The sequence below is a fragment of the Punica granatum genome, chromosome 7 (assembly GCF_007655135.1).
Source record: "Punica granatum isolate Tunisia-2019 chromosome 7, ASM765513v2, whole genome shotgun sequence".
In the NCBI taxonomy this organism is placed as follows: Eukaryota; Viridiplantae; Streptophyta; class Magnoliopsida; order Myrtales; family Lythraceae; genus Punica; species Punica granatum.
In genome coordinates, this window is record NC_045133.1 from 4,549,926 (window position 1) to 4,568,821 (window position 18,896).

The following is an 18,896-nucleotide window of genomic DNA, read 5'->3' on the forward strand; positions in this document are numbered from 1 at the left end:
AAAGTTAGTTTTTCTATTAGAACGAATGAAAAGATGCCATGTCATTGAAAAGAGGTAATGTTTAGTAGCATTCGTATTATTTAAGTAAATGGTACAATAGTAATATTATTAATTTACCAAGGGGAAAAAGGAAAAAATAGTTGGAGAAACATTTCGGAAAGGGTTGGACTTTAGAAAAAATGTACAAAGTTTAACTCGACAGGCAATATATGATAGAACGTGCGAGGCAGCGAATGTTGAGAATGAAATACGAATAGAGATGTAAAATCCGAACAATTTACACGATAAAATAGATAAATATATATGAATTTTCATACAAATTAGGAATACTCATAAAATTACAAATTCGTTCGGACGAGTAAAAATCCTGATAAAATGCCACGATCTACCTCAATTTTTAACATATAAAACAACTGAGAGTATATTTTGGGGGGTGAGTTTGACGCCCAGTAAATAACCACATCATAAACTAGCCGGATCATAGCATTGATTCAGTAATATCATAAAAATATCATCGAGACCTCCAGAACTCAGATCGTCCCCGTGCCCCTTCCCAGCACCCGACCCTAGTGGCGGCTCCACACTGCCTGCCTCTCTGCTCTAGGCAGCCCTTTCCTACTGCTCGGCTTACGACTGACTCAAGGCGCCACAGGACTCACCGACTCCCATTAATCTCATTTACACAACTCAATACCTCACTTTTCATTTCTAATATAAAAATACATGAATGATCTGTGACACTGACATGACTATGAAAATGTAGTTTTAATAAACCCATTATAATCACTATAAAAATACTAGTTTAAAAATAGGTTACTCACCTTGACAAGTATCCCGAACATCAAAATATCGAAACCGATTGTTCACTATTTTTCTAAAAATTTCTCTCATGTTGCTCTCAGCTTTTCTCTCAAACCCCTAAACTTGAAATTGAATGAAGTGGTCAAGAATTGAACAAGCAGCAAATTTATATTGAAGAAGAGAATGGCGGTGGAAATTGATGAAAATTGAGCAGTAGCGTGGAAAGGGATGGTTGAAGAGAAACTAACACATGGAAAGCCAACTTAAAACTTATCTTGCAAATAAATATACATTAATAAATTATTTAATTGCATTAAAATTGATAATAATAAGAATGTATGAGGATGTGACAAAATCAAATTAAATGGCTCACACATATACATGTGTACATGCATGTAAAATTTTCAACTTAATAAATAATAGATGAAATCTGTAAATATATAAATATTGAAGAAAATTTTCGGGATGTTACAAGAGAGTTGAAAGTGTGTGAGAAAAAGTAATATTAACAAAGCATGCTAAAACTATGAAAGTAAAAGATATGATGAGAAATGTAGAAATTTACGAATGATACTGGCATTTTTTGGAACAAAAATTGAGAAAATAGAAAATTTTAAAAATAATCACATGATTCATAATGATGAAACAAAGAATGTATGAACCTATTAGAACAACAGACATTGAAAACGAACATATAGTGCAACGAAATCTTGAAATTATAATTTATTATGAAATAATAATAGAATAAACATACCTGCAATGAAGGGCTAACTCGATTGGGAGAGATGCAGCGCAATAAAGTGTAGAAAATGAACAATAAATAGAAAGAGCCGATTTATATATAGTGAAAATGTGCGACTAAAGGCCACAAGTCGAAAAGGTGCGATGAAAAGTCACGAGAGTTCAAAGACATTTTTGAAATATTAAAAATTAAAGAACTTGTTATACTTTTATAGATAGTATCGTATAGATATAGATATACATTCAACGGTTTATTGTTAGGGTCTATAAGAAAGCACTTTTCTGCGTAGGCCCACGACATGGAGGACCGATTTGAGCCACTCAAGGCTCAATTCGCTCTGATTTTATTGAATGGTCATTTGGGAGATAGATCTGATCTTTGTATTACAAGGTAAGAATCTGTTAATAATCAATTCGAACCGAAACTCAAATATGGTTGCAGTCTGATCCTTTCACTTATTGCTTCTTTCAGCGCCCGCATTCGCATCTCAGAAGTAAGGACCCAAAAGTTGCCGAGGATGGATGACTTATAAAACGGTTGCCACCGGATGTCTAGAGCAACATTCAGCAGCAGTGGCCCCATGTAATCTGAGAGCTACCATCCTGAGTAGATTTCCGAGTTAACCAGTGGACATGGCATCGAATGATAAAGGCTGTACATCATTCCAGTGGGACTTCAAGATAACCCATGTCACATCACCTTCTTTATGTACACAATCCGAACGAGAGGTTCCAGACCTGCAAACAACTTAGAATGTAATTTATTGTCTGTGGCTTAGTCTTCTGGACCAGCTCAAGTCTATATATCATCTTCTAAGATTTCATTTCCGTTGTTGTCTTTAGTTCGAGCTGTGAATCAGTACAATGATCTACCCCAAAAAAAATAGATCAGGGCTTACCAAACTCTCTTGTAATACGCATTTATCTTCTGCTCCCCGCAGACTAAATACACTTGTATATCTCCTGGTACTGCCGAGAGGTTAAGACATGCGTTTCTGTGACGGCCCCAGGTGCGATAGTAAACATGAACAACCTCTTCACAGGCATCGTCTTCCTCTAGATCACCTTCGATTGTGTTGGACTCGAACATGAACTTATTACCCCTCTCGGCAGGGCCAGAGACCGCCAAGAGGTCCGTGCTGTTTGAGGGCATCTCCTTCAGCTCCTTCCTTTTCTTGCTGGTAACTTGGAGTATCGAGATCCTTATCAAACTCATTAACAGCAGCGACCTCACAGAGCCTATGAAGCAATGGTTAATAAGAGGGTGCTCAACTTTTGGGGCAGCGGGGTCTGGGGTCCGCTTACTTGCAGGGTCTGTATTCCTGATGCTTTCTGTGCCGTGGTCGATGTGATTACGAAAAGGTTGGGGCTGCTGTCCCAACCCAAGGGGACGAGTACTGCATTCCCACAGTCTCTGCACTGATCATGTCAGCAGAACAGGTGCCAATTACATCATTACAAAAAGGCATGGAAAATTAGCCAAGACTCCGTTCATTAATACTAATAGCTAACTGCTAAGCATCTATTCATTAAAAAAAATAAAAAAATAAAAAAACTGATGAGCATCTTTTCTTGCAACCAACATACTCAACAGCTTGGCTGGAACAGTGCTCGTAAGGTCGCGTGTGGTTCTTCGGGTTGTGAAGTCTGGATTCCCCAACTAGAGAGTCATCACTTGGCATAGAATTCATCGACTGATCATATTCAGAATTGTCACGACAAAGAAAACCATTAATAGTTGTCTTTCCCTTTCTCCAAAAATTGCTGAAACTTACTTTCTCCTTAGTGAGCGTAAATCATAAGATTTAGTTCCCCAGCTTCATCTCGGAGTTGTAATGTGAGAACTATTTTTTGGGGAAAGGTCTACAAGTGCAATCAATTATAATATATATAAAAGCCGGGGAGCGCAATGAGGAGGCTTCACATTAGTTTTTTCCTAATACTCGCGTTCGTAGTCGAGAGTCAATTGCTTGGTCATTACATTATTAGCACCCTCATGATTGAATGACTATTTGATTGTTTGGCCATAATGATAATAATAAATTAGTATATTAAATAATAAATAAGTTTCTCGATTAAATATTAAATATTTTAAATGAAAAAATATAAAGCTTTGCCGATCACCAATGATTTTTAAAAGTAATCTAAAAATTAAAGAAAAAGTTTTCAAATAATTAAATTATTTCTCCATAAAAGTTGAATAAGCTAAATTTCATTTATTCTTTTACAACCCACGCCAATGCAAAGGCCTGCATCTAATTACTATAAAATGGTTTCATCATATATAATCAAAATAAATTACTTTAATTTGTAGTAATTTACTTTGAGTTTTTAGTCATTTATTAATGAATGAAGTGAATTATTTCAAAATAAATTACACAAAATTGAAATTATATTACACGTGTTTTGAAGATGGTGTGGCCATTGTATTGAAGGCACATTACAAAATCTCCCTTATTTTTCACTATGTGCATCACAATATTAGGGGAAAAAAAACGGAGAGATCATATAGCCCCAGAGAAATATATGCTCTTCCTTGTCCAGTAGAGTTCCTGCCCTCCTAGACCTCATTTCTCATTATTCGGGGATATTATAGGGGCCTCCATTCCCCGCCTTTATAATGTTTTGATTTCTTTTTGCAATAAACTTGGGCTCCGGCCCCTAATTCACAAAAAAAAAGAAAAGAAATATGTGTGTGTATATATATATATAAGTATATAGACTTTCATTTGACTGAGAGGTGAGAGTCATTTGGTCCGACCGAGTAAATTCAGAAGAAAAAGATTGAGATTAATATTAGGAAAAAGAAAGAAAAGAAAATGGACGGTAAAATGAGCAACTATCATTTTCATTCATCTAAGAAGAAAGGCACTGGCAGTTGAATTTAAGATGAACAATACATTGATTTATCTTTCGATAGGAAATTGATAGGAACGAATTGGTCGACAAATTAAAGTGTTGAATTAACTAATTACATACTTTATCGGTCCCGTGGTAACTAATTGCTTAAAGTCTTAAACTTGTAAGTTAAGACAGTGTGCACGACTTGTAATGCGGACTTCATCTCATTTATGCACCATTAGGTAGGTACTTGATCTTAATATATTACATGCCGAGTCAGACATGACAGGCAGCAAACAGACTAATAGGAAACCAGACCAACCCGATATAAGTAGATGAGAAGTATGGCATTAAACAAATCATGTATATATACTGAGTTTGGTACAAAAGTTTGTGATTCTTAAACCGAAACAATAATCGCATATATCATTTGAAGTTCAATAACAACAGTGTGGTCTTCTCTCTTTGGTCATTTTCTATAGCAATTAGGAGATGAAAATAGAGGGATACGGAAAGTCTCATCAAATAAAATTGGTCCCAGCTGCACCCTATTTAACCATCCTCAAATTATCTAAGTTGGATTATTAGAACTTATGAATTCATGAGAGGAGATTTCTTGAGAAGGTTTCTTTACAAATGACTGGTCGATCAGTTTGCTTGCTATAGAAAGAAAAAAAACAACTGGCAATATTTTACGGTCCACCACATTCTTTGGTGAAAGTGAGACGTCAAGATAAATTATGTGAAACTAAAAGTCACATAAGGAGTAACGTTGCTTTCCTAGGCCCCGCTGTTATATATATATATATATGGTAGATGAATTTCCGCGCTACGCACGTGATTTACTAAACCCCTTCAATCGTACATCTCATTATTTTATTTCTCTCCAACCCATGATTAGATTTGGGTGACTGTTTTTGTAATAAAAATTTCTAAGTACTGAAATAAATTATAATAATTATTACAAATTTTTTTGGTAAAAAATCGATCGTGCACTTACCTTTTGGAGGGAGAAGTAAGATCTATAGAGTGAGAGAAAGTCGAAGGAAGAGAAAAAAAAAAAAAGGAGCAGTGGGGTAGTTATATAATCACATCTCTAATTTGACGGCTCTTATAAATTGAAAGATACATGCTAAGGGTATTTGGGAATATGAAAGTGAGATGGAAATTCCACTGCTCATTTTATGTAATAGGATATAGAATAGCATGGATAGAATATATATATATATATATATATATATATATCTGCCGCTGAAAAAATGAAAAATAAACAGATATGAGAAATCGTTAAGAAAAATCTATATACAGTTTGGGATTTCTTTTCTTGGGTAACTCCCTTTTTCCTTCTTCTTTTTTTCCTTTTTTGATGGAACGGTAACTCCATTTTAAATAGTTCAGTGTATATAAGTTCACCTTTTTTTTTTTTAACACTAGCCATTAGCCATATATCATTTCATATTAAAATTTATATATAAGACACCATACTGTATTTCAGGATCGTCGTTTGGCTATAAATAGATACAAGGGTCTGCCTAGAGTTCTTGCTAGCTATCTCAAAACACTGAAATCCGACAAATCTCGGCTAGTTAGATTCCCCATGGCAGAGTAATACTCCTTTCTTTAGCTACAAAATATACTTTTGCTGCTTCCTTTGTTTTTTTGCCATTTCTTTCTGTGAAACTTAAGTTTCTTGCAAAATACATCCATTCACTATTATTTTCCTCTAACATATAGATGTGAATTTGAAAAGCGATTTGAAGATTATTTGTTGTCCGCGGGGGGCGAAGAAAAGTAAATGTATCAGTTAATGGCTCATACAGCCTTCTTTGGCGAGTCCACAATGGCCTAGGATGACCAACCAAGCTCGTCTTCACTTTGATCAACTGAAGCAATATCCTAGATAAGCCATGCCAGCCTTTGCAGTCGAGACTCAAAGTATGAGTCTATGACAGCCAAATACTATGCCTACTGATGACACGAGTGGCAGTTGATGATTGATCGTACTGCCAAAGAAATATATATGACATTTCTCGTGGTGTATTGGGAACATCAGTAAGGCGTTGGATGTTACATGTCCACATGATCGGCAATCCAATATTGGGTTAAGACCTCACATATTTACCCTTACAAAACTCACATATCATCGAGGGTCATAACCCTACCCTCTCCTAAATCTCATCTATCACGGTTTCTCATGATGACGTTAATTTGACAACTAGGCGTCATCACTAAAGGCCTTTAGTGGCAGCGCCCATACCTTTAATGGCTGTGCCCATTTTATTGTAAGGAATATACAAATAAAATACGTGACGGATAGTGAAACTGTTGTTTGAAAGTTTACGTACCTAATGGTAATAGTTATGGCAGCACGACGAGTAGTGGTGGGAAGTCAAGCGTGTATGTCACGGCCCTAGACGGCCTCGTCCACGTCAACTCCCTCTTCAGCGGGGTGGTCTTCCTCGGCCTCTCCTTCAGCAGCAGCTCTTCCTCCTCCTCGAGCACATCCTCCACCTGCACTGTCGACGAAACCACTGTCAAGCGGCTGGTGTTGTTCGAGATCACGTCCTTCAGCTGCTTCCTCTTCTCCACCATGGTCGCATACGCGCTCAAGCTCGCCCTCCACCTCCTCCACTGCAAGGGCCACGGATCTGGTCCTTCCACTGCAAGCATCCACTCTTGGGTCCTCAGGTTCGGGGTGATGCTCATCGCCTTCTCCTCTTGGCTCGGGTGTGTGTTTCTCCTGCTCTCTATGTCTTTTATTATCTTGGTCCGATTAGGTCCAACCTCATCCAGCTGCATAACCCCATACAACACTTCCTCAATCACGATCCTCTCTCTGGTGGTCGGTTCCGCAGTCCTCATCTATTTTGCCACTGTCTCAGTATACGTATGGTGGAGTTCATACACTCAAGCACCACCCAACAACAACAACAATAATAATAATAATAATCAAGCCGTAGATGATAGTCAGACAACTAAAGCAACCTCTTCACTTTCCAAGCCTTTGATAGAAGAACAAGCATGACCATAAATATTTTTCTATCTTATATTTCAATCAAGCAGTTTGTCTTCGTATCACCTGCAAATTTCGTTTAAGATTTGTAAGTGATCCACTGTCTATGATGTCCTGTTTCTACATTGTTTTCGGATCATATTGTTGACGATGTATAATTTTTTTTTTTTAATGAAGGAATCCCATGGACTCTAGTTTATGGAAATGAAAAATTCAATAAATGTTGCCTAATATTTAATCTTCATATATGGTTGCCCAGAGTTTCTTCTTCAACTGATGTCCAAACACTTAAGAAGATGCAAATGGATGAGAAATTCTTCGGTGATCCTACCTCACCATGTGGCATGAGGAAAAACCAATTAGAATAAAGCAAACTCATAAATTGGGTGTTAATTACATGGCAATTACTATAATTGTTATTAATTGTAATAATTGTATTCATTCTTTCTTACTACATCACTAGTGTTCTAACTTGTGTGTTGCACGAGTTTATTTTTAATGCTAATTATATTCGTTATATTAGAATTTTTAACAGTAACTAAAAGCTTTTAAATAACGATGCTAATATATTCAAGACTCATTTTAAATAGTTTAATGACAACTTGCTACTATTTCACTTATTTAAATTGCATTGGATATTTAATTTCTTTTTTTGAAAATAATATTTTTGATATTTTGTTATAAGTTAATAAATAATTATAACAATTTTAATCTTATATGATAGAAATTAGGTTAACCTCCAACTAAATATATGAAATTCACATGATTAAATCAATTCTCTTATTTGTATAAAAGATTTGTTCACTAATGAGAGATCATTTATTAATAATATGAATCAATTTTAATTATATGACTATAAGTTTGTAGAATTAGTGATTTGTTATTATTTTTTGGGAAAATCTTTTATGAAAAATAACTATTTTTATATATGTATTTTTAAAAATAATATGCTTGTTAAGAATCATTAAAATGTTATTAAATATTTTAAAATTTGACACAATAATCTTTTTATAACAACCTTTGATGGAGTTGGACTAATTAACTTATTCAGTATTTTTCTTTGGAATTTCTCTTACAAATTTTATTTATACATTTCGATACTCAATTTCATATATTTTAATTTCTCTCACATGCCAATAGTTATGGTTTAGTTCTATATATATATTCAATTAATTTTTTTTAATATAAGTTATATAATAAGGGGAAAAGACATTTTTGGTCCTACAAATTTAATCTTCGGTCAATTTTAATCCTCTAAGTTTTAAAAGTGCAAAATTAGTCCTTTGTGTTTGCTTCGTAAGACAATTTTGGTTCATTTCGTGACTTATAGGACCAAAAATATATTTCTTTTTCAAAACTTATAAGACCATTTTTTAATTGAAAGCCAACTTATAGGATCAAAAATGTCTTTTTCAAAACTTATAGAACCAAAATTGTCTTAAGGAGCAAGCGTATAGGATTAATTCAGTAATTTTAAATCTTATAGGACTAAAACTAACTGATGCCAAGCTTATGGGACCAAAAATATCTTTTTTTTCTATATAATAATATCCAATTAAATATTTCATTGTTATATAACTATAAATGGTCATTTTGACCTACTAACTATGACCCTATTGAATGCAAAGTGAAATCAGTCCTACGATATATATAAAAATTTTGAGGTTGAATCATTTAAGAAATTCTCTAAACGGAGCCACTATTGCTATAGATTGTGGAATAAGAGAAGCCCAAAACAATATTATCATAATATATATCATACTAGTCGTGGAGCTAGTTCGTTGCTCAAGATAGTTCCACCAACCTCAAAAATATATGATAAAATATTAAAAGAACTCCTTCGAGAATCATAATTGAAACAAAAGAATAAAATAAACAAACAACATTCATGTTTACTGGTAGCCGAACTTACTTTCTAAGAGTTTGTGAATAGGGTAGCAATACTTTTTGAGAGTTGAAACTCACATCACTAATCTGAAAAAGAATATGAGAAAAATAAAGCAAAAAATTAGAGAAAAATAAAAAATGAAAATTTACGATATAAATGAAAAAAATCAAAGTATAAATTTAATCATTATATTTGCATCTAGGGTAAACATACATTTCGAGAGCTTGCATCTAGTTATAACTAAATTCTTTTAGACCTGAAGAGGCAGGTGTTTATATGTATGATAATTCGTATTTATAACTATCAAACAAAATCTAGAAAAAAAAATATATAATCTGATTTATTTTCATTTTTTCTATGAATAAATCTGATTTAATTTGTAAAGAAAATATAATTTATATATTATAAAATATTACCTAATCTATTTTTAAAAATAGATATCCACAAAAATATATAATCCAAATATACTTTTTCTTACTCTATATATACTAAAAGCCATATATTTATATATTTATATTCTGTATGAATATATACCAATGAATACTTATTTTGATGCTAATATTTATGTATGAATATATACTGATAAATGCTTATTTTGCTGTTAATATACTACTTTTTATTTTCAAAAATTCAAGATTACTAAATAATATCTACACATATTATAAATCCTCTCATTTATTTTAAGTACATTATGTTATATAAATTATAAAAATTAATGAAATCAAAAAATCGGATTGCATAATGAGATATATATTTTTTAAAATAATTAAAAATAAGTCTGAACATAAAAATAAATAAATAAGAACCTAGAAAATTCCTTTTTAAAATATATACTAATATATTAGATTCCATTAAGAAACCGGACGTCCTGAGGCCATATATTAATATATTTATATTATATATGAATATATACTAATATATACTTATTTTATATGCTAATATTTAGGTAATGAAATATCAATTTTTAAATAATATATATACATATAATAAAATCTTCTTATTTCTTTCAATTACATTATGTTGTATAAATTATAAAAATTAATTAAATCAAGAAATCATATTTTATGATGAGATTTATTTAAAAAATATTTTTATTAAAAATAATTCCAAAAATAAAAAAATAAAAACCTAGAGATTTTCATTTAGAAAATTCATATTTCCTTCAATTAGAAATCACGATAGTATCCAAAAGATTTTATGGTATTTTTGGTCTTTTTTAAATGGAATATTACAGCCCAAAATAATTTCAGAAGATTTTGTTGCTAATTTCCTGATAAAAGATAATTTAAAATTTTAATAAGTAAAAAACTGAGAAAATTCCATTTAGAAACGGAGCGTTCTATGGCCATTTGATTGGGCCACCTCGTAATTAAAAATAAAAAAGGAAAGTTCCTTCAAAAATCAAAAGTGAAACAAAAATAATAAAATAAATAAATAACATTCACGTTTAGTGGTAGACGAACTTACTTTCTAAGAGCTGGGTAACATTTCGATAAAAGAAACTCACATCACTAATCTTGAGAAAGAATATGAGAAAAAACAAAAATTAGAGAAAAAAATGAAAAATTCTAATAAAAAATGAGAGAATAAATTTAATCAACTCACTTGTATACATTTCAAGAGTTCACTTCTAGTTGTAGACGTATTGCTTGAGAGCTAAATAGGCCCATGTGTATGTTCATGATAATTCACGTTTATAACTATCACATAGAATCTATATAAAATATAATCATATTTGTTTTCTTTTTTCAGTGAAAAAATTTAATTTATTTTTTGAAAAGAAAATATAATTCATATATATATATAAATCTATAAAATATTATATAATCTATTTTTTAAAAAATGGATATCTATAAAAACACATAATTTATACATACATTTTTTCCCTATATATACTGAAGGTTGTCCACGTAACCATATATTGATATATTATATTATGTATGAATATATGCTTATTTTGACGTTAATATTTATGTGATGAAATATTAATTTTTATTTTAAAAATTCAAGATTATTAAATAATATATGCATATAATAAAATATTCTAATTTATTTCAAATACATTAAGTTATATAAATTATAAAAATTAAACAAATCAAGAAATTAGATTTTATGATTAGATATCTTTAAAAAAATATTTTTTATTAAAAAAATTTCGAAAATAAAAAGCTAGAAAATTCCATTTAGAAAATTCATATTACCTTTAATTTGAGTTCACCATAGTGTCAAAAGATTTAACGATATTTTTGGTCTTTTTTAAATGGAATATTGTCACGACCCGAAACTTTAGTAGAATTTATCCTAAATTTCCTCGATATCACATTCCAAGAGAGTACTTTTTTTTTCTCACCCATATCACTACAGGATGTGAGCTGCATCTCAGTAAATATAAATTTACAGAGTGAAATAAGCTATTATTAACTAAAGATATATTTTTGAATGAACAAAGATAATATTAGCATACAAAGTTCGTCATTTAATTCACCAACACAACATATTATACAATACATACAAATAATTACTAAATTCATTCTTAAACCATCAATTATCTTTATAACCATATAATAATGTTAGAATTAACCATTAACTTAGCACCACTTAACATTCATACACTGACTACATCAAGCTCTAACAAACAACACGGTTTTCACAGAATAACTTTAGACAACCTCAACAATCATCATATCTATAACAATCAGATCAGACAAATAATATACAACACAATCAATCAATCTAGCCATAGGGTCGCATTTCCTTATGACAAGTTAAGACGGTACCGTGACCCCGCACATCTCACTAATATCATCATCAACTCCCAATATTCATATATTAAAAGCGGGGGTCGCCTATTAACCTCTGACAGTAAGAATTGATCTCAATTTATATTCCACTAGGTCTAACGGCCGATCGGACCCCCATTTTTATTCCGCTGGATCCAACGGCCGATTAGGCCCATTTTTATATTCCGCCGGGTCCAGCGGCTGATCTGGCCCTATTTATATTCCGTTAGGTCCAGCGGCCGATCATGCCCATTTTGTAATCAGCCTAGTCCAGCGATCCCATGGCTATAATCAAACAACAATACAAGCATAATTAATTGCAGCCATGCCATCTCGCCTCATATATTCATACCAAATTCTTACTCTCAAATTATCACAATATTTTCTTCAATAATACTCCGTATAATTTTGTATTCATATAACATATATATATACATCATTTTACAATGAAATACAGTACTTACAGAAAACCCAACATATGGTCCATCAAATCAAGCCTTCGGATGTAAGGATTTGGTCTCCTCAGTCCTATCAAATGCAAGCATAACACGAAAACAAATCATATATCATATAATTCCATCCATATATATATATATATATATATATATATATCCCATGCCTAACCATTTGCCATTCTCAAGAGAAGAGAAAGATTCAAATCCATTTGCTCTTAAATTCTAGGCACTCATGCAGCCATAATGATCGATCATATAAAAAATAAAAAGGTCAACAAATCAAAAGGTATATTAAGGCGGCAAGTTCTTCTTAATAAACTTAACAACCCAATCCTTATTTATAATTCAACTTACTAAAATCGTATAAACTCACATAAGTTAAAATAGAAGTCCTAAGCTTAGGAACTTATTACAATCAACTTCTTCTAATCGTTCTACCTCCATTCCATCCTATTTACTTCCCATCAGTATTCTTTTTGCAATAATAAGAACCAATCGATAACTGACTTAATCTTTTCCTCAAATAATCATTTTAATTTCACAATGTCAAACAATTAGTTAACGGATATTAAATTGCTAAGACAGCTAGGTTAGTACAAGATTGGGAAAATGACACTAGTGGTCCTATATGTTTGGTTTTTTTTTTATATTGAGTCCTAAAAGTTTTACAAGGGGTAACTAAGTCTTATAAAGTTTCAAAAAGTGTCAGCATTGGTCTTAAATCTGATTGACCGTTACCGTCACACCTATGTGGAAATAACGCCGTTAAGGCTATCCACATAGCCGTTAAAAGCTGATGTGGCACTTCGTGAGTGGTCACGAGTTTGTTCTGGTCTGGATGTCGGGTCCCACCTAGAAACGGATTGGATCGGTTCGAGTCGAATGTCTTCTTCTTCACCCGACTCCCTCCCCATGCCCGAAACCCTAGCGCCGCTCCTCTCCTCCACGCAAACTAGCGCCGCCCCTGCAAACCGCCGATCACTAGCATTGTAGCACCACGCAACCCAGTTGTTCTCTCCTCTTCTCTGTGTTGTGTTGTGTTGTGCTGTGCTTTGTGTTTTCCGAATTTTTCGGAATGCTCTGCTCGTTTCTTTGTTGTTTTTGTGTTTGGGTATTCCTGTCATGGATGCAGTATCATCATCCGTTAATTCTTCATCGAACACCAAGCCTCGCTCCCGATGGCCCCCTTTCAAGACCCGATTTGAAAGACCCCGAAACGGGGCGCTGATATCCGACCTGAGTTTAGATCAGATCTGTCTTCTTTCTTTCTTCTTCTTCTTATACTTCTTTTGTTGCTGCTATGTCTTCTGATCTAATCTCTGTGTCGGGTGGAGTCACTGGAGGCAGTGGTTCATCGATCTCTTCGTAGGAATTTGCTGTCTCCCAATAGCAGCAATTCATGAATCGATCGATAAACCTCTGCATCCAGCGCTAGCCCTTCTATTTTTCTCCGTCAGTCGAATTGATTTTCTATTGAAATTGTTAGGTCTGCTCTGTTTCTCTCTCTGTGAATTTGTAGCCACTAAATAGCTTGGAAGATCTGATGTGAGTTCCAGGCGAAATGAGTAAAAAAGGAAACTTCTTCTTGATTGAGAAATGAGAATCTTGCAGCAACTTGATTCGATTCGGTTTCGATTCAGGGGAGACTCGCGAGGGCAAGGGTGGAAGTACGGGTCAGGGTTTGTGGATGGGGTGTTCCCCGTGCTTAACCCAATTGCTAAGCAGATTGTCGAGTTCATGAAGGAGGAAAGAGATGCCGACAGAGTTTATGCATTTCTTGATCAGATTCCCGCCACTCACACATCCTGGGATGATATCGTCAATGTCGCCATTTATCTTCGCTTGAGCAAACTCTGGGACCCGATTGCGTTGGTGAGAGGATTTTCTTTTCAACCTTCGCTGGGCTGGTTGTTCTTGGGGATAAAGAAAAAAAAGTTTGGCTGCCGAAGCGTGCTTGCATGTCTCGATCGGGTTCCTTTTTCCTTCGGAGCCGGGTTGAATCTCGAGTTTTCGGGTTTTCCATTCGGGTCAAGGGTGCCACGTCAGCATTTAATGGACACGTCGACGAAACTGACGGCGTTGACCCCACGCTGACGGTTCCGTGACGGCAATGGACGGATAGGACCACTGCTGATACTTTTCCAAACGTTTTAGAACTTCATTTTCCGAAGTGAAACATTTAAGACTTAATGTCAAAAAATAGCAAACTTTTAGGACCAACAGTGTCATTTTCCCGTAAAAGATTAAATACATCATCAAGCCCAATAAAGCATTTTCATGCTTAATTAAATCATCAATCAACAACCTCCAACTTAATAACATAACTAACATTACCCAAGCTATAGCAGAAAATGGAATCTAAATAACTTAACAAAGCTCAGCTTATAGTAGTCACTTAACCACCGTTAGAGATCCTAAAATCAAATATTAAACTAATTTCTTCATCTCAGTACCTAAGCATATTACTACTTTACGATTTGCTATAACACAATAGGGCTAAGTAAAAGAGAAACCTAATCAGCAATACATACCCAAAACCCATCAATAACGGGACAAGAAAACAAGGTTAAGTCTTCCTTGCAGTGTTCTCTGATTTCCTTATCTCAATATACCCTCAATCTTCTCTGCCTCGTTCATCTCTCTGTTTGGTTCCTCCGCCCTGACTTGCTCCTTTCCCATCCCTTGCTCTTTCATTCCTCTTCCTCTTCATCGAGCTCAAGGTCACGCTCAAGCTCTGCACCCACTCGCTTTCTCCATCTCTTTGTTGTTACACCTAAATCGAGCTCTATCTATCTCTCTCTCTCTCTCTCTTTTTCTCTCATCACTTGATTGCTCATCGACATCAAAACGAAGCCAAACCAGAAAGAACAAGCAAGAGGAACTTCAAATCGGCAATGGCGAGAAGTTAGGGAATCAACTAGAAGCTCATGAGATAGAAAAAGAGAAGCACGGATGAGTTCAACTAAGCTCGAGAAGGTCATCCATGGCGGGCTCTCATTCTCCTCAGTCTATTATTCTCTCTCTGCCCCCTCTCTCTCTCTCTTTCTCTCTCACCCTCTGTTTCTTTTGTTTTCCCCCAGCCCCAGACAGAACAAGAAAAAGGAAGAATTTGGGGCCACGTGGAGCCCATGCCTCCATCCTTTTTTTTTTTTCTAATTATCTCCAGCAACATGTATATATATATATATATATATGCATGTAAGTATATGAATAGATATGCATGTTTGAAAAATGCCGGGTCTTAGAAATATTATAAGCGAAAATAATCTCTGAAGATCTTGTTACTAATTTTATAATAAAAGATAATTTAAAATTTTAAAAACTAAAAAAAAATCGATAAAATTCCATTCAGAAACAAAGCATTCCGAAACCATCTTGATAAAATATTATCTAATATATTTTTAAAAATCGATATTTATAAAACATATAATTTATATATACTTTTTATTCCTATATATACTAAAGGTTGTCCACATAACTATATATTTATATATTTACATCATGTATAGATATATATATATATATATATATATATGCTAATACATACTTAATTTCATGTTAATATTGATGATAATATTAATATTGATGTGATGAAATATTAATTCTGAAAATTTTATTATTAATTTTATAATAAAAGATAATTTTAAATTTTAAAAACTATAAAAATAAAATTTTTTTAAAAAGATAGAGAAAAATTTATTTTAAAACGGAGCATTTTGTGACTATTTGGTCGGGCCGATCTCGTATCTTACTTTCATATATATAAATATAGATAATATGGTGATAGGTGCAATCAAAAAGGGGTCACCTATATCAATAAGAGGTGACGCAATTTTTCCTATTGTCCTGTATCGGGGAATTGTGGTGGTGATTTTTTTCCCATGCGTCATCGAATTAAGGACACGCCATAGCTTACTAAGCAGGACCTACAGCAATGCACGGTTGTTGCGTCACTCATCATGCGTCGCTACAAGTAATTTCTTTTAGCGGGGAATGGGCTGACCTTCGAACCCTTTCAAGCAAAACCGTATGTCAAGTTTGTTTGAAATGTATACATATGGAATCTTTGACCTTGACCGCAATGTACTTCATAAGCCCGAAGGCTTTCGGTAACTTGAATAAAAGAATTTGGAGGATATTGTTTACCGACGCTCAAAATGATAACCCCAACTTGCTAATTAATCCATGACATATACCGAATAATTTGAGTAAGCTTAAATTGGAGTTCTATAATATTTAATCTCATTGAAAGATGAACTCCATTAACTAAGCGTGGATGCTTTCAATCTCATCCTTTGCTACACGACTTTGAAGGCATGATGACCATTTGCACAGAAACAGACGTGAATGATGTATCGATTATTTGGTAATTAAATTATCATATTCCCCATCATTATTACATGCGGCGAGGCTGCTGTAACATATACAAATTGTCGATACTTTCATCTTCTCTTACACAAGTCTATGTTTCGATAATTCTTGTAAACATTTCTGGGTTTTCTTTTTAAGTTAAATTATAGTTATTGGTATGGCGTAAGGTGTTTAACGATTACAGTTAATGCGAAACCCCTTCAAGTGCAAAACATAAGATGAGGTAAACATCACTCATACTAGCTAGGTAACATAGAATTGAATTGATCAAGGAAAATGAAATTTATCCGTCCTAATTAATGCTTTTTTATGTTTCGTTGACATTTCCTAACAAAGTGACCTGTGTGGCTTCATGGCCACACAAAAAATATATATCCAAACCTTCGTATAAGTTTCACTCAAATCCTTATCGATCAGTGCAACAATGATCTGATACAAACCATAGGAAGACAATTCAATTGATGGAGATTTGCATGTGAGCGACCCAACTTGGAATATATTTTCCCTTGTTTGTTTGATGTTAATTCCTTGTACCTCCTACAAACTTGTTGGTCTTGGCATTATTTGCCTCTGAACAAGTTGCTAAGACTCAACATCGGAACCATTGGCATCGCTATAAATATCGGGAATGTCTGGATAATCCTCCTCGCAGTCGTACATCTCTATATAGCGGGCATCCTCAAGTTTCCAATATGGCGAAGTATAATCTCTCTTTCTTACTCACTCTCTTTCTCTCTCTCTCTCTCTCCCCCCCTTTTTTTTAAGGGATACTATAACGATTAGGGTTAGCTTGTATTGGCTCGTCGTTCGGAATAGAGTTTGAGTCAGTTCTTTGTAGTTGTCTCTTATGTAAGGTTGGGATCAAGACACCATCATTCTAGCCTACGAGCAACTCAGTTTGGTTCAAGTCTCATTTCGTGTATGGCATTTGTGACCGTGACAATTTGATTCTGGGGTAAACATGTTCGCTTCAGTCGTGCTAATTATTTTTGGACCGTTTCTACATCACAAACAATTAAGTCGCACATAAAATGTTTTTCACGGTTTCGGATTTCCGGATTAACTCTATATGGCAGAGTTTTTGCTTACTTGTTTTTAGTCCTCGACGGTGGCCTAAATTTTTCATGCAGAATCAATGAGAAGAAGAATCAAACAATCGTGCAGGTGACAGCCCTCGACGCTATTTTGAATATGAACACCCTCTTCACCAGCAGCGACTTTCTTGGGATCTCATTAAACCCGGACTCCTCCCTCGTCACTTCGTCTGCCTGTTCTGCAGGGCCCGATGTCGCCAAGAGGCTTGTGATGTTCGAGGTCATCTCCTTTAGCTTCTTCCTCTTCTCCACGCTGGTGGTTCAGGGCCTGAAGATCCACCTCAATCTGATCAACAGCAAGTACAAAGATGAACCCGTGATCGCTGAGGTTGACAAGAGAGTGCTGAACCTTAGGCTGATTGGATCGGCGAATTGGGACCATCTTTGGTTGCGCGTCTCTGATGGTCGCTATAGTTCATGTGATTGAGTTAAGGCTGGGGTTACTCTCCTGTGGAAACAAGTATTCCATTCCCGCCATTTCTACCTTGTCTGCGTCAATTTTCCTTGGTTTCGTGACTTATCTGTTCAACATTGTCCATGGATATCTGGACCAACGCCGGCATTCTCCATCCCCAACTTCCAATCGATCAGGAGACATCATGCAAAGCAAGAATGTGGACGAGACCTAGTTATCACCGGAATCCAGGCTTTCATTGCCAGTCTGTAATTGAGATCACAAATTTCTCCATCACACATGACTATATATACATTACTCAAATCAATGGCAATTATACAAGTTTCTGTCCTTAATTACCCCTATGATAACTCCATCAATCAAATTTTGAAAACTTCTAGCAAACTATTACGGGATTATCAGATATGGCCGAGAGAATTGTGGGATTTTTATGTATCATATTGTTTTATTACTAGCCATATTAGTTATTGTATATTCGGCAGAATGTAATATTTCCT

At 34.3% G+C, this 18,896-nt stretch overlaps 2 protein-coding genes across 5 annotated transcripts; one reads left to right on the forward strand and one right to left on the reverse strand.

Moving 5' to 3' along the window:
- Nucleotides 1-1,800: 1,800 nt before the first annotated feature.
- On the reverse strand, nt 1,801-3,362 carry LOC116215022. Its single transcript, XM_031550579.1, has 3 exons — nt 3,130-3,362; nt 2,442-2,961; nt 1,801-2,280 (listed from the first exon to the last, which is right to left on the reverse strand). Coding segments are annotated over exons 1-3 (639 nt in total). The 5' UTR covers nt 3,131-3,362; the 3' UTR covers nt 1,801-2,162.
- Nucleotides 3,363-5,888: 2,526 nt separating this feature from the next.
- On the forward strand, nt 5,889-18,727 carry LOC116215687. Of its 4 annotated transcripts, none has more exons than XM_031551500.1 (3): nt 5,889-5,988; nt 6,751-7,110; nt 14,160-14,739. In XM_031551500.1, the coding sequence occupies exons 1-3, from the start codon at nt 5,981-5,983 to the stop codon at nt 14,611-14,613; spliced, it is 822 nt and encodes a 273-aa protein (XP_031407360.1). In that variant the 5' UTR covers nt 5,889-5,980; the 3' UTR covers nt 14,614-14,739. The 4 variants fall into 4 exon arrangements, with proteins under 4 accessions (XP_031407360.1, XP_031407359.1, XP_031407361.1 ...); XM_031551499.1 differs by having other exon boundaries at nt 5,927-5,988; nt 6,742-7,110; XM_031551501.1 differs by lacking the exon at nt 14,160-14,739 and adding an exon at nt 7,656-7,930 and having other exon boundaries at nt 5,931-5,988; nt 6,742-7,110.
- Nucleotides 18,728-18,896: the final 169 nt, after the last annotated feature.

Excerpts from the sequence above, each read along its gene's own strand:
- LOC116215022 (XM_031550579.1), bottom strand. Across the intron at positions 2,281-2,441 it reads GCGTATTACAAGAGAGTTTG|GTCTGGAACCTCTCGTTCGG; the intron begins GTAAGCCCTGAT and ends AGTTGTTTGCAG.
- LOC116215687 (XM_031551499.1), top strand. Across the intron at positions 7,111-14,159 it reads GCCTTCTCCTCTTGGCTCGG|GGGAGACTCGCGAGGGCAAG; the intron begins GTGTGTGTTTCT and ends GTTTCGATTCAG.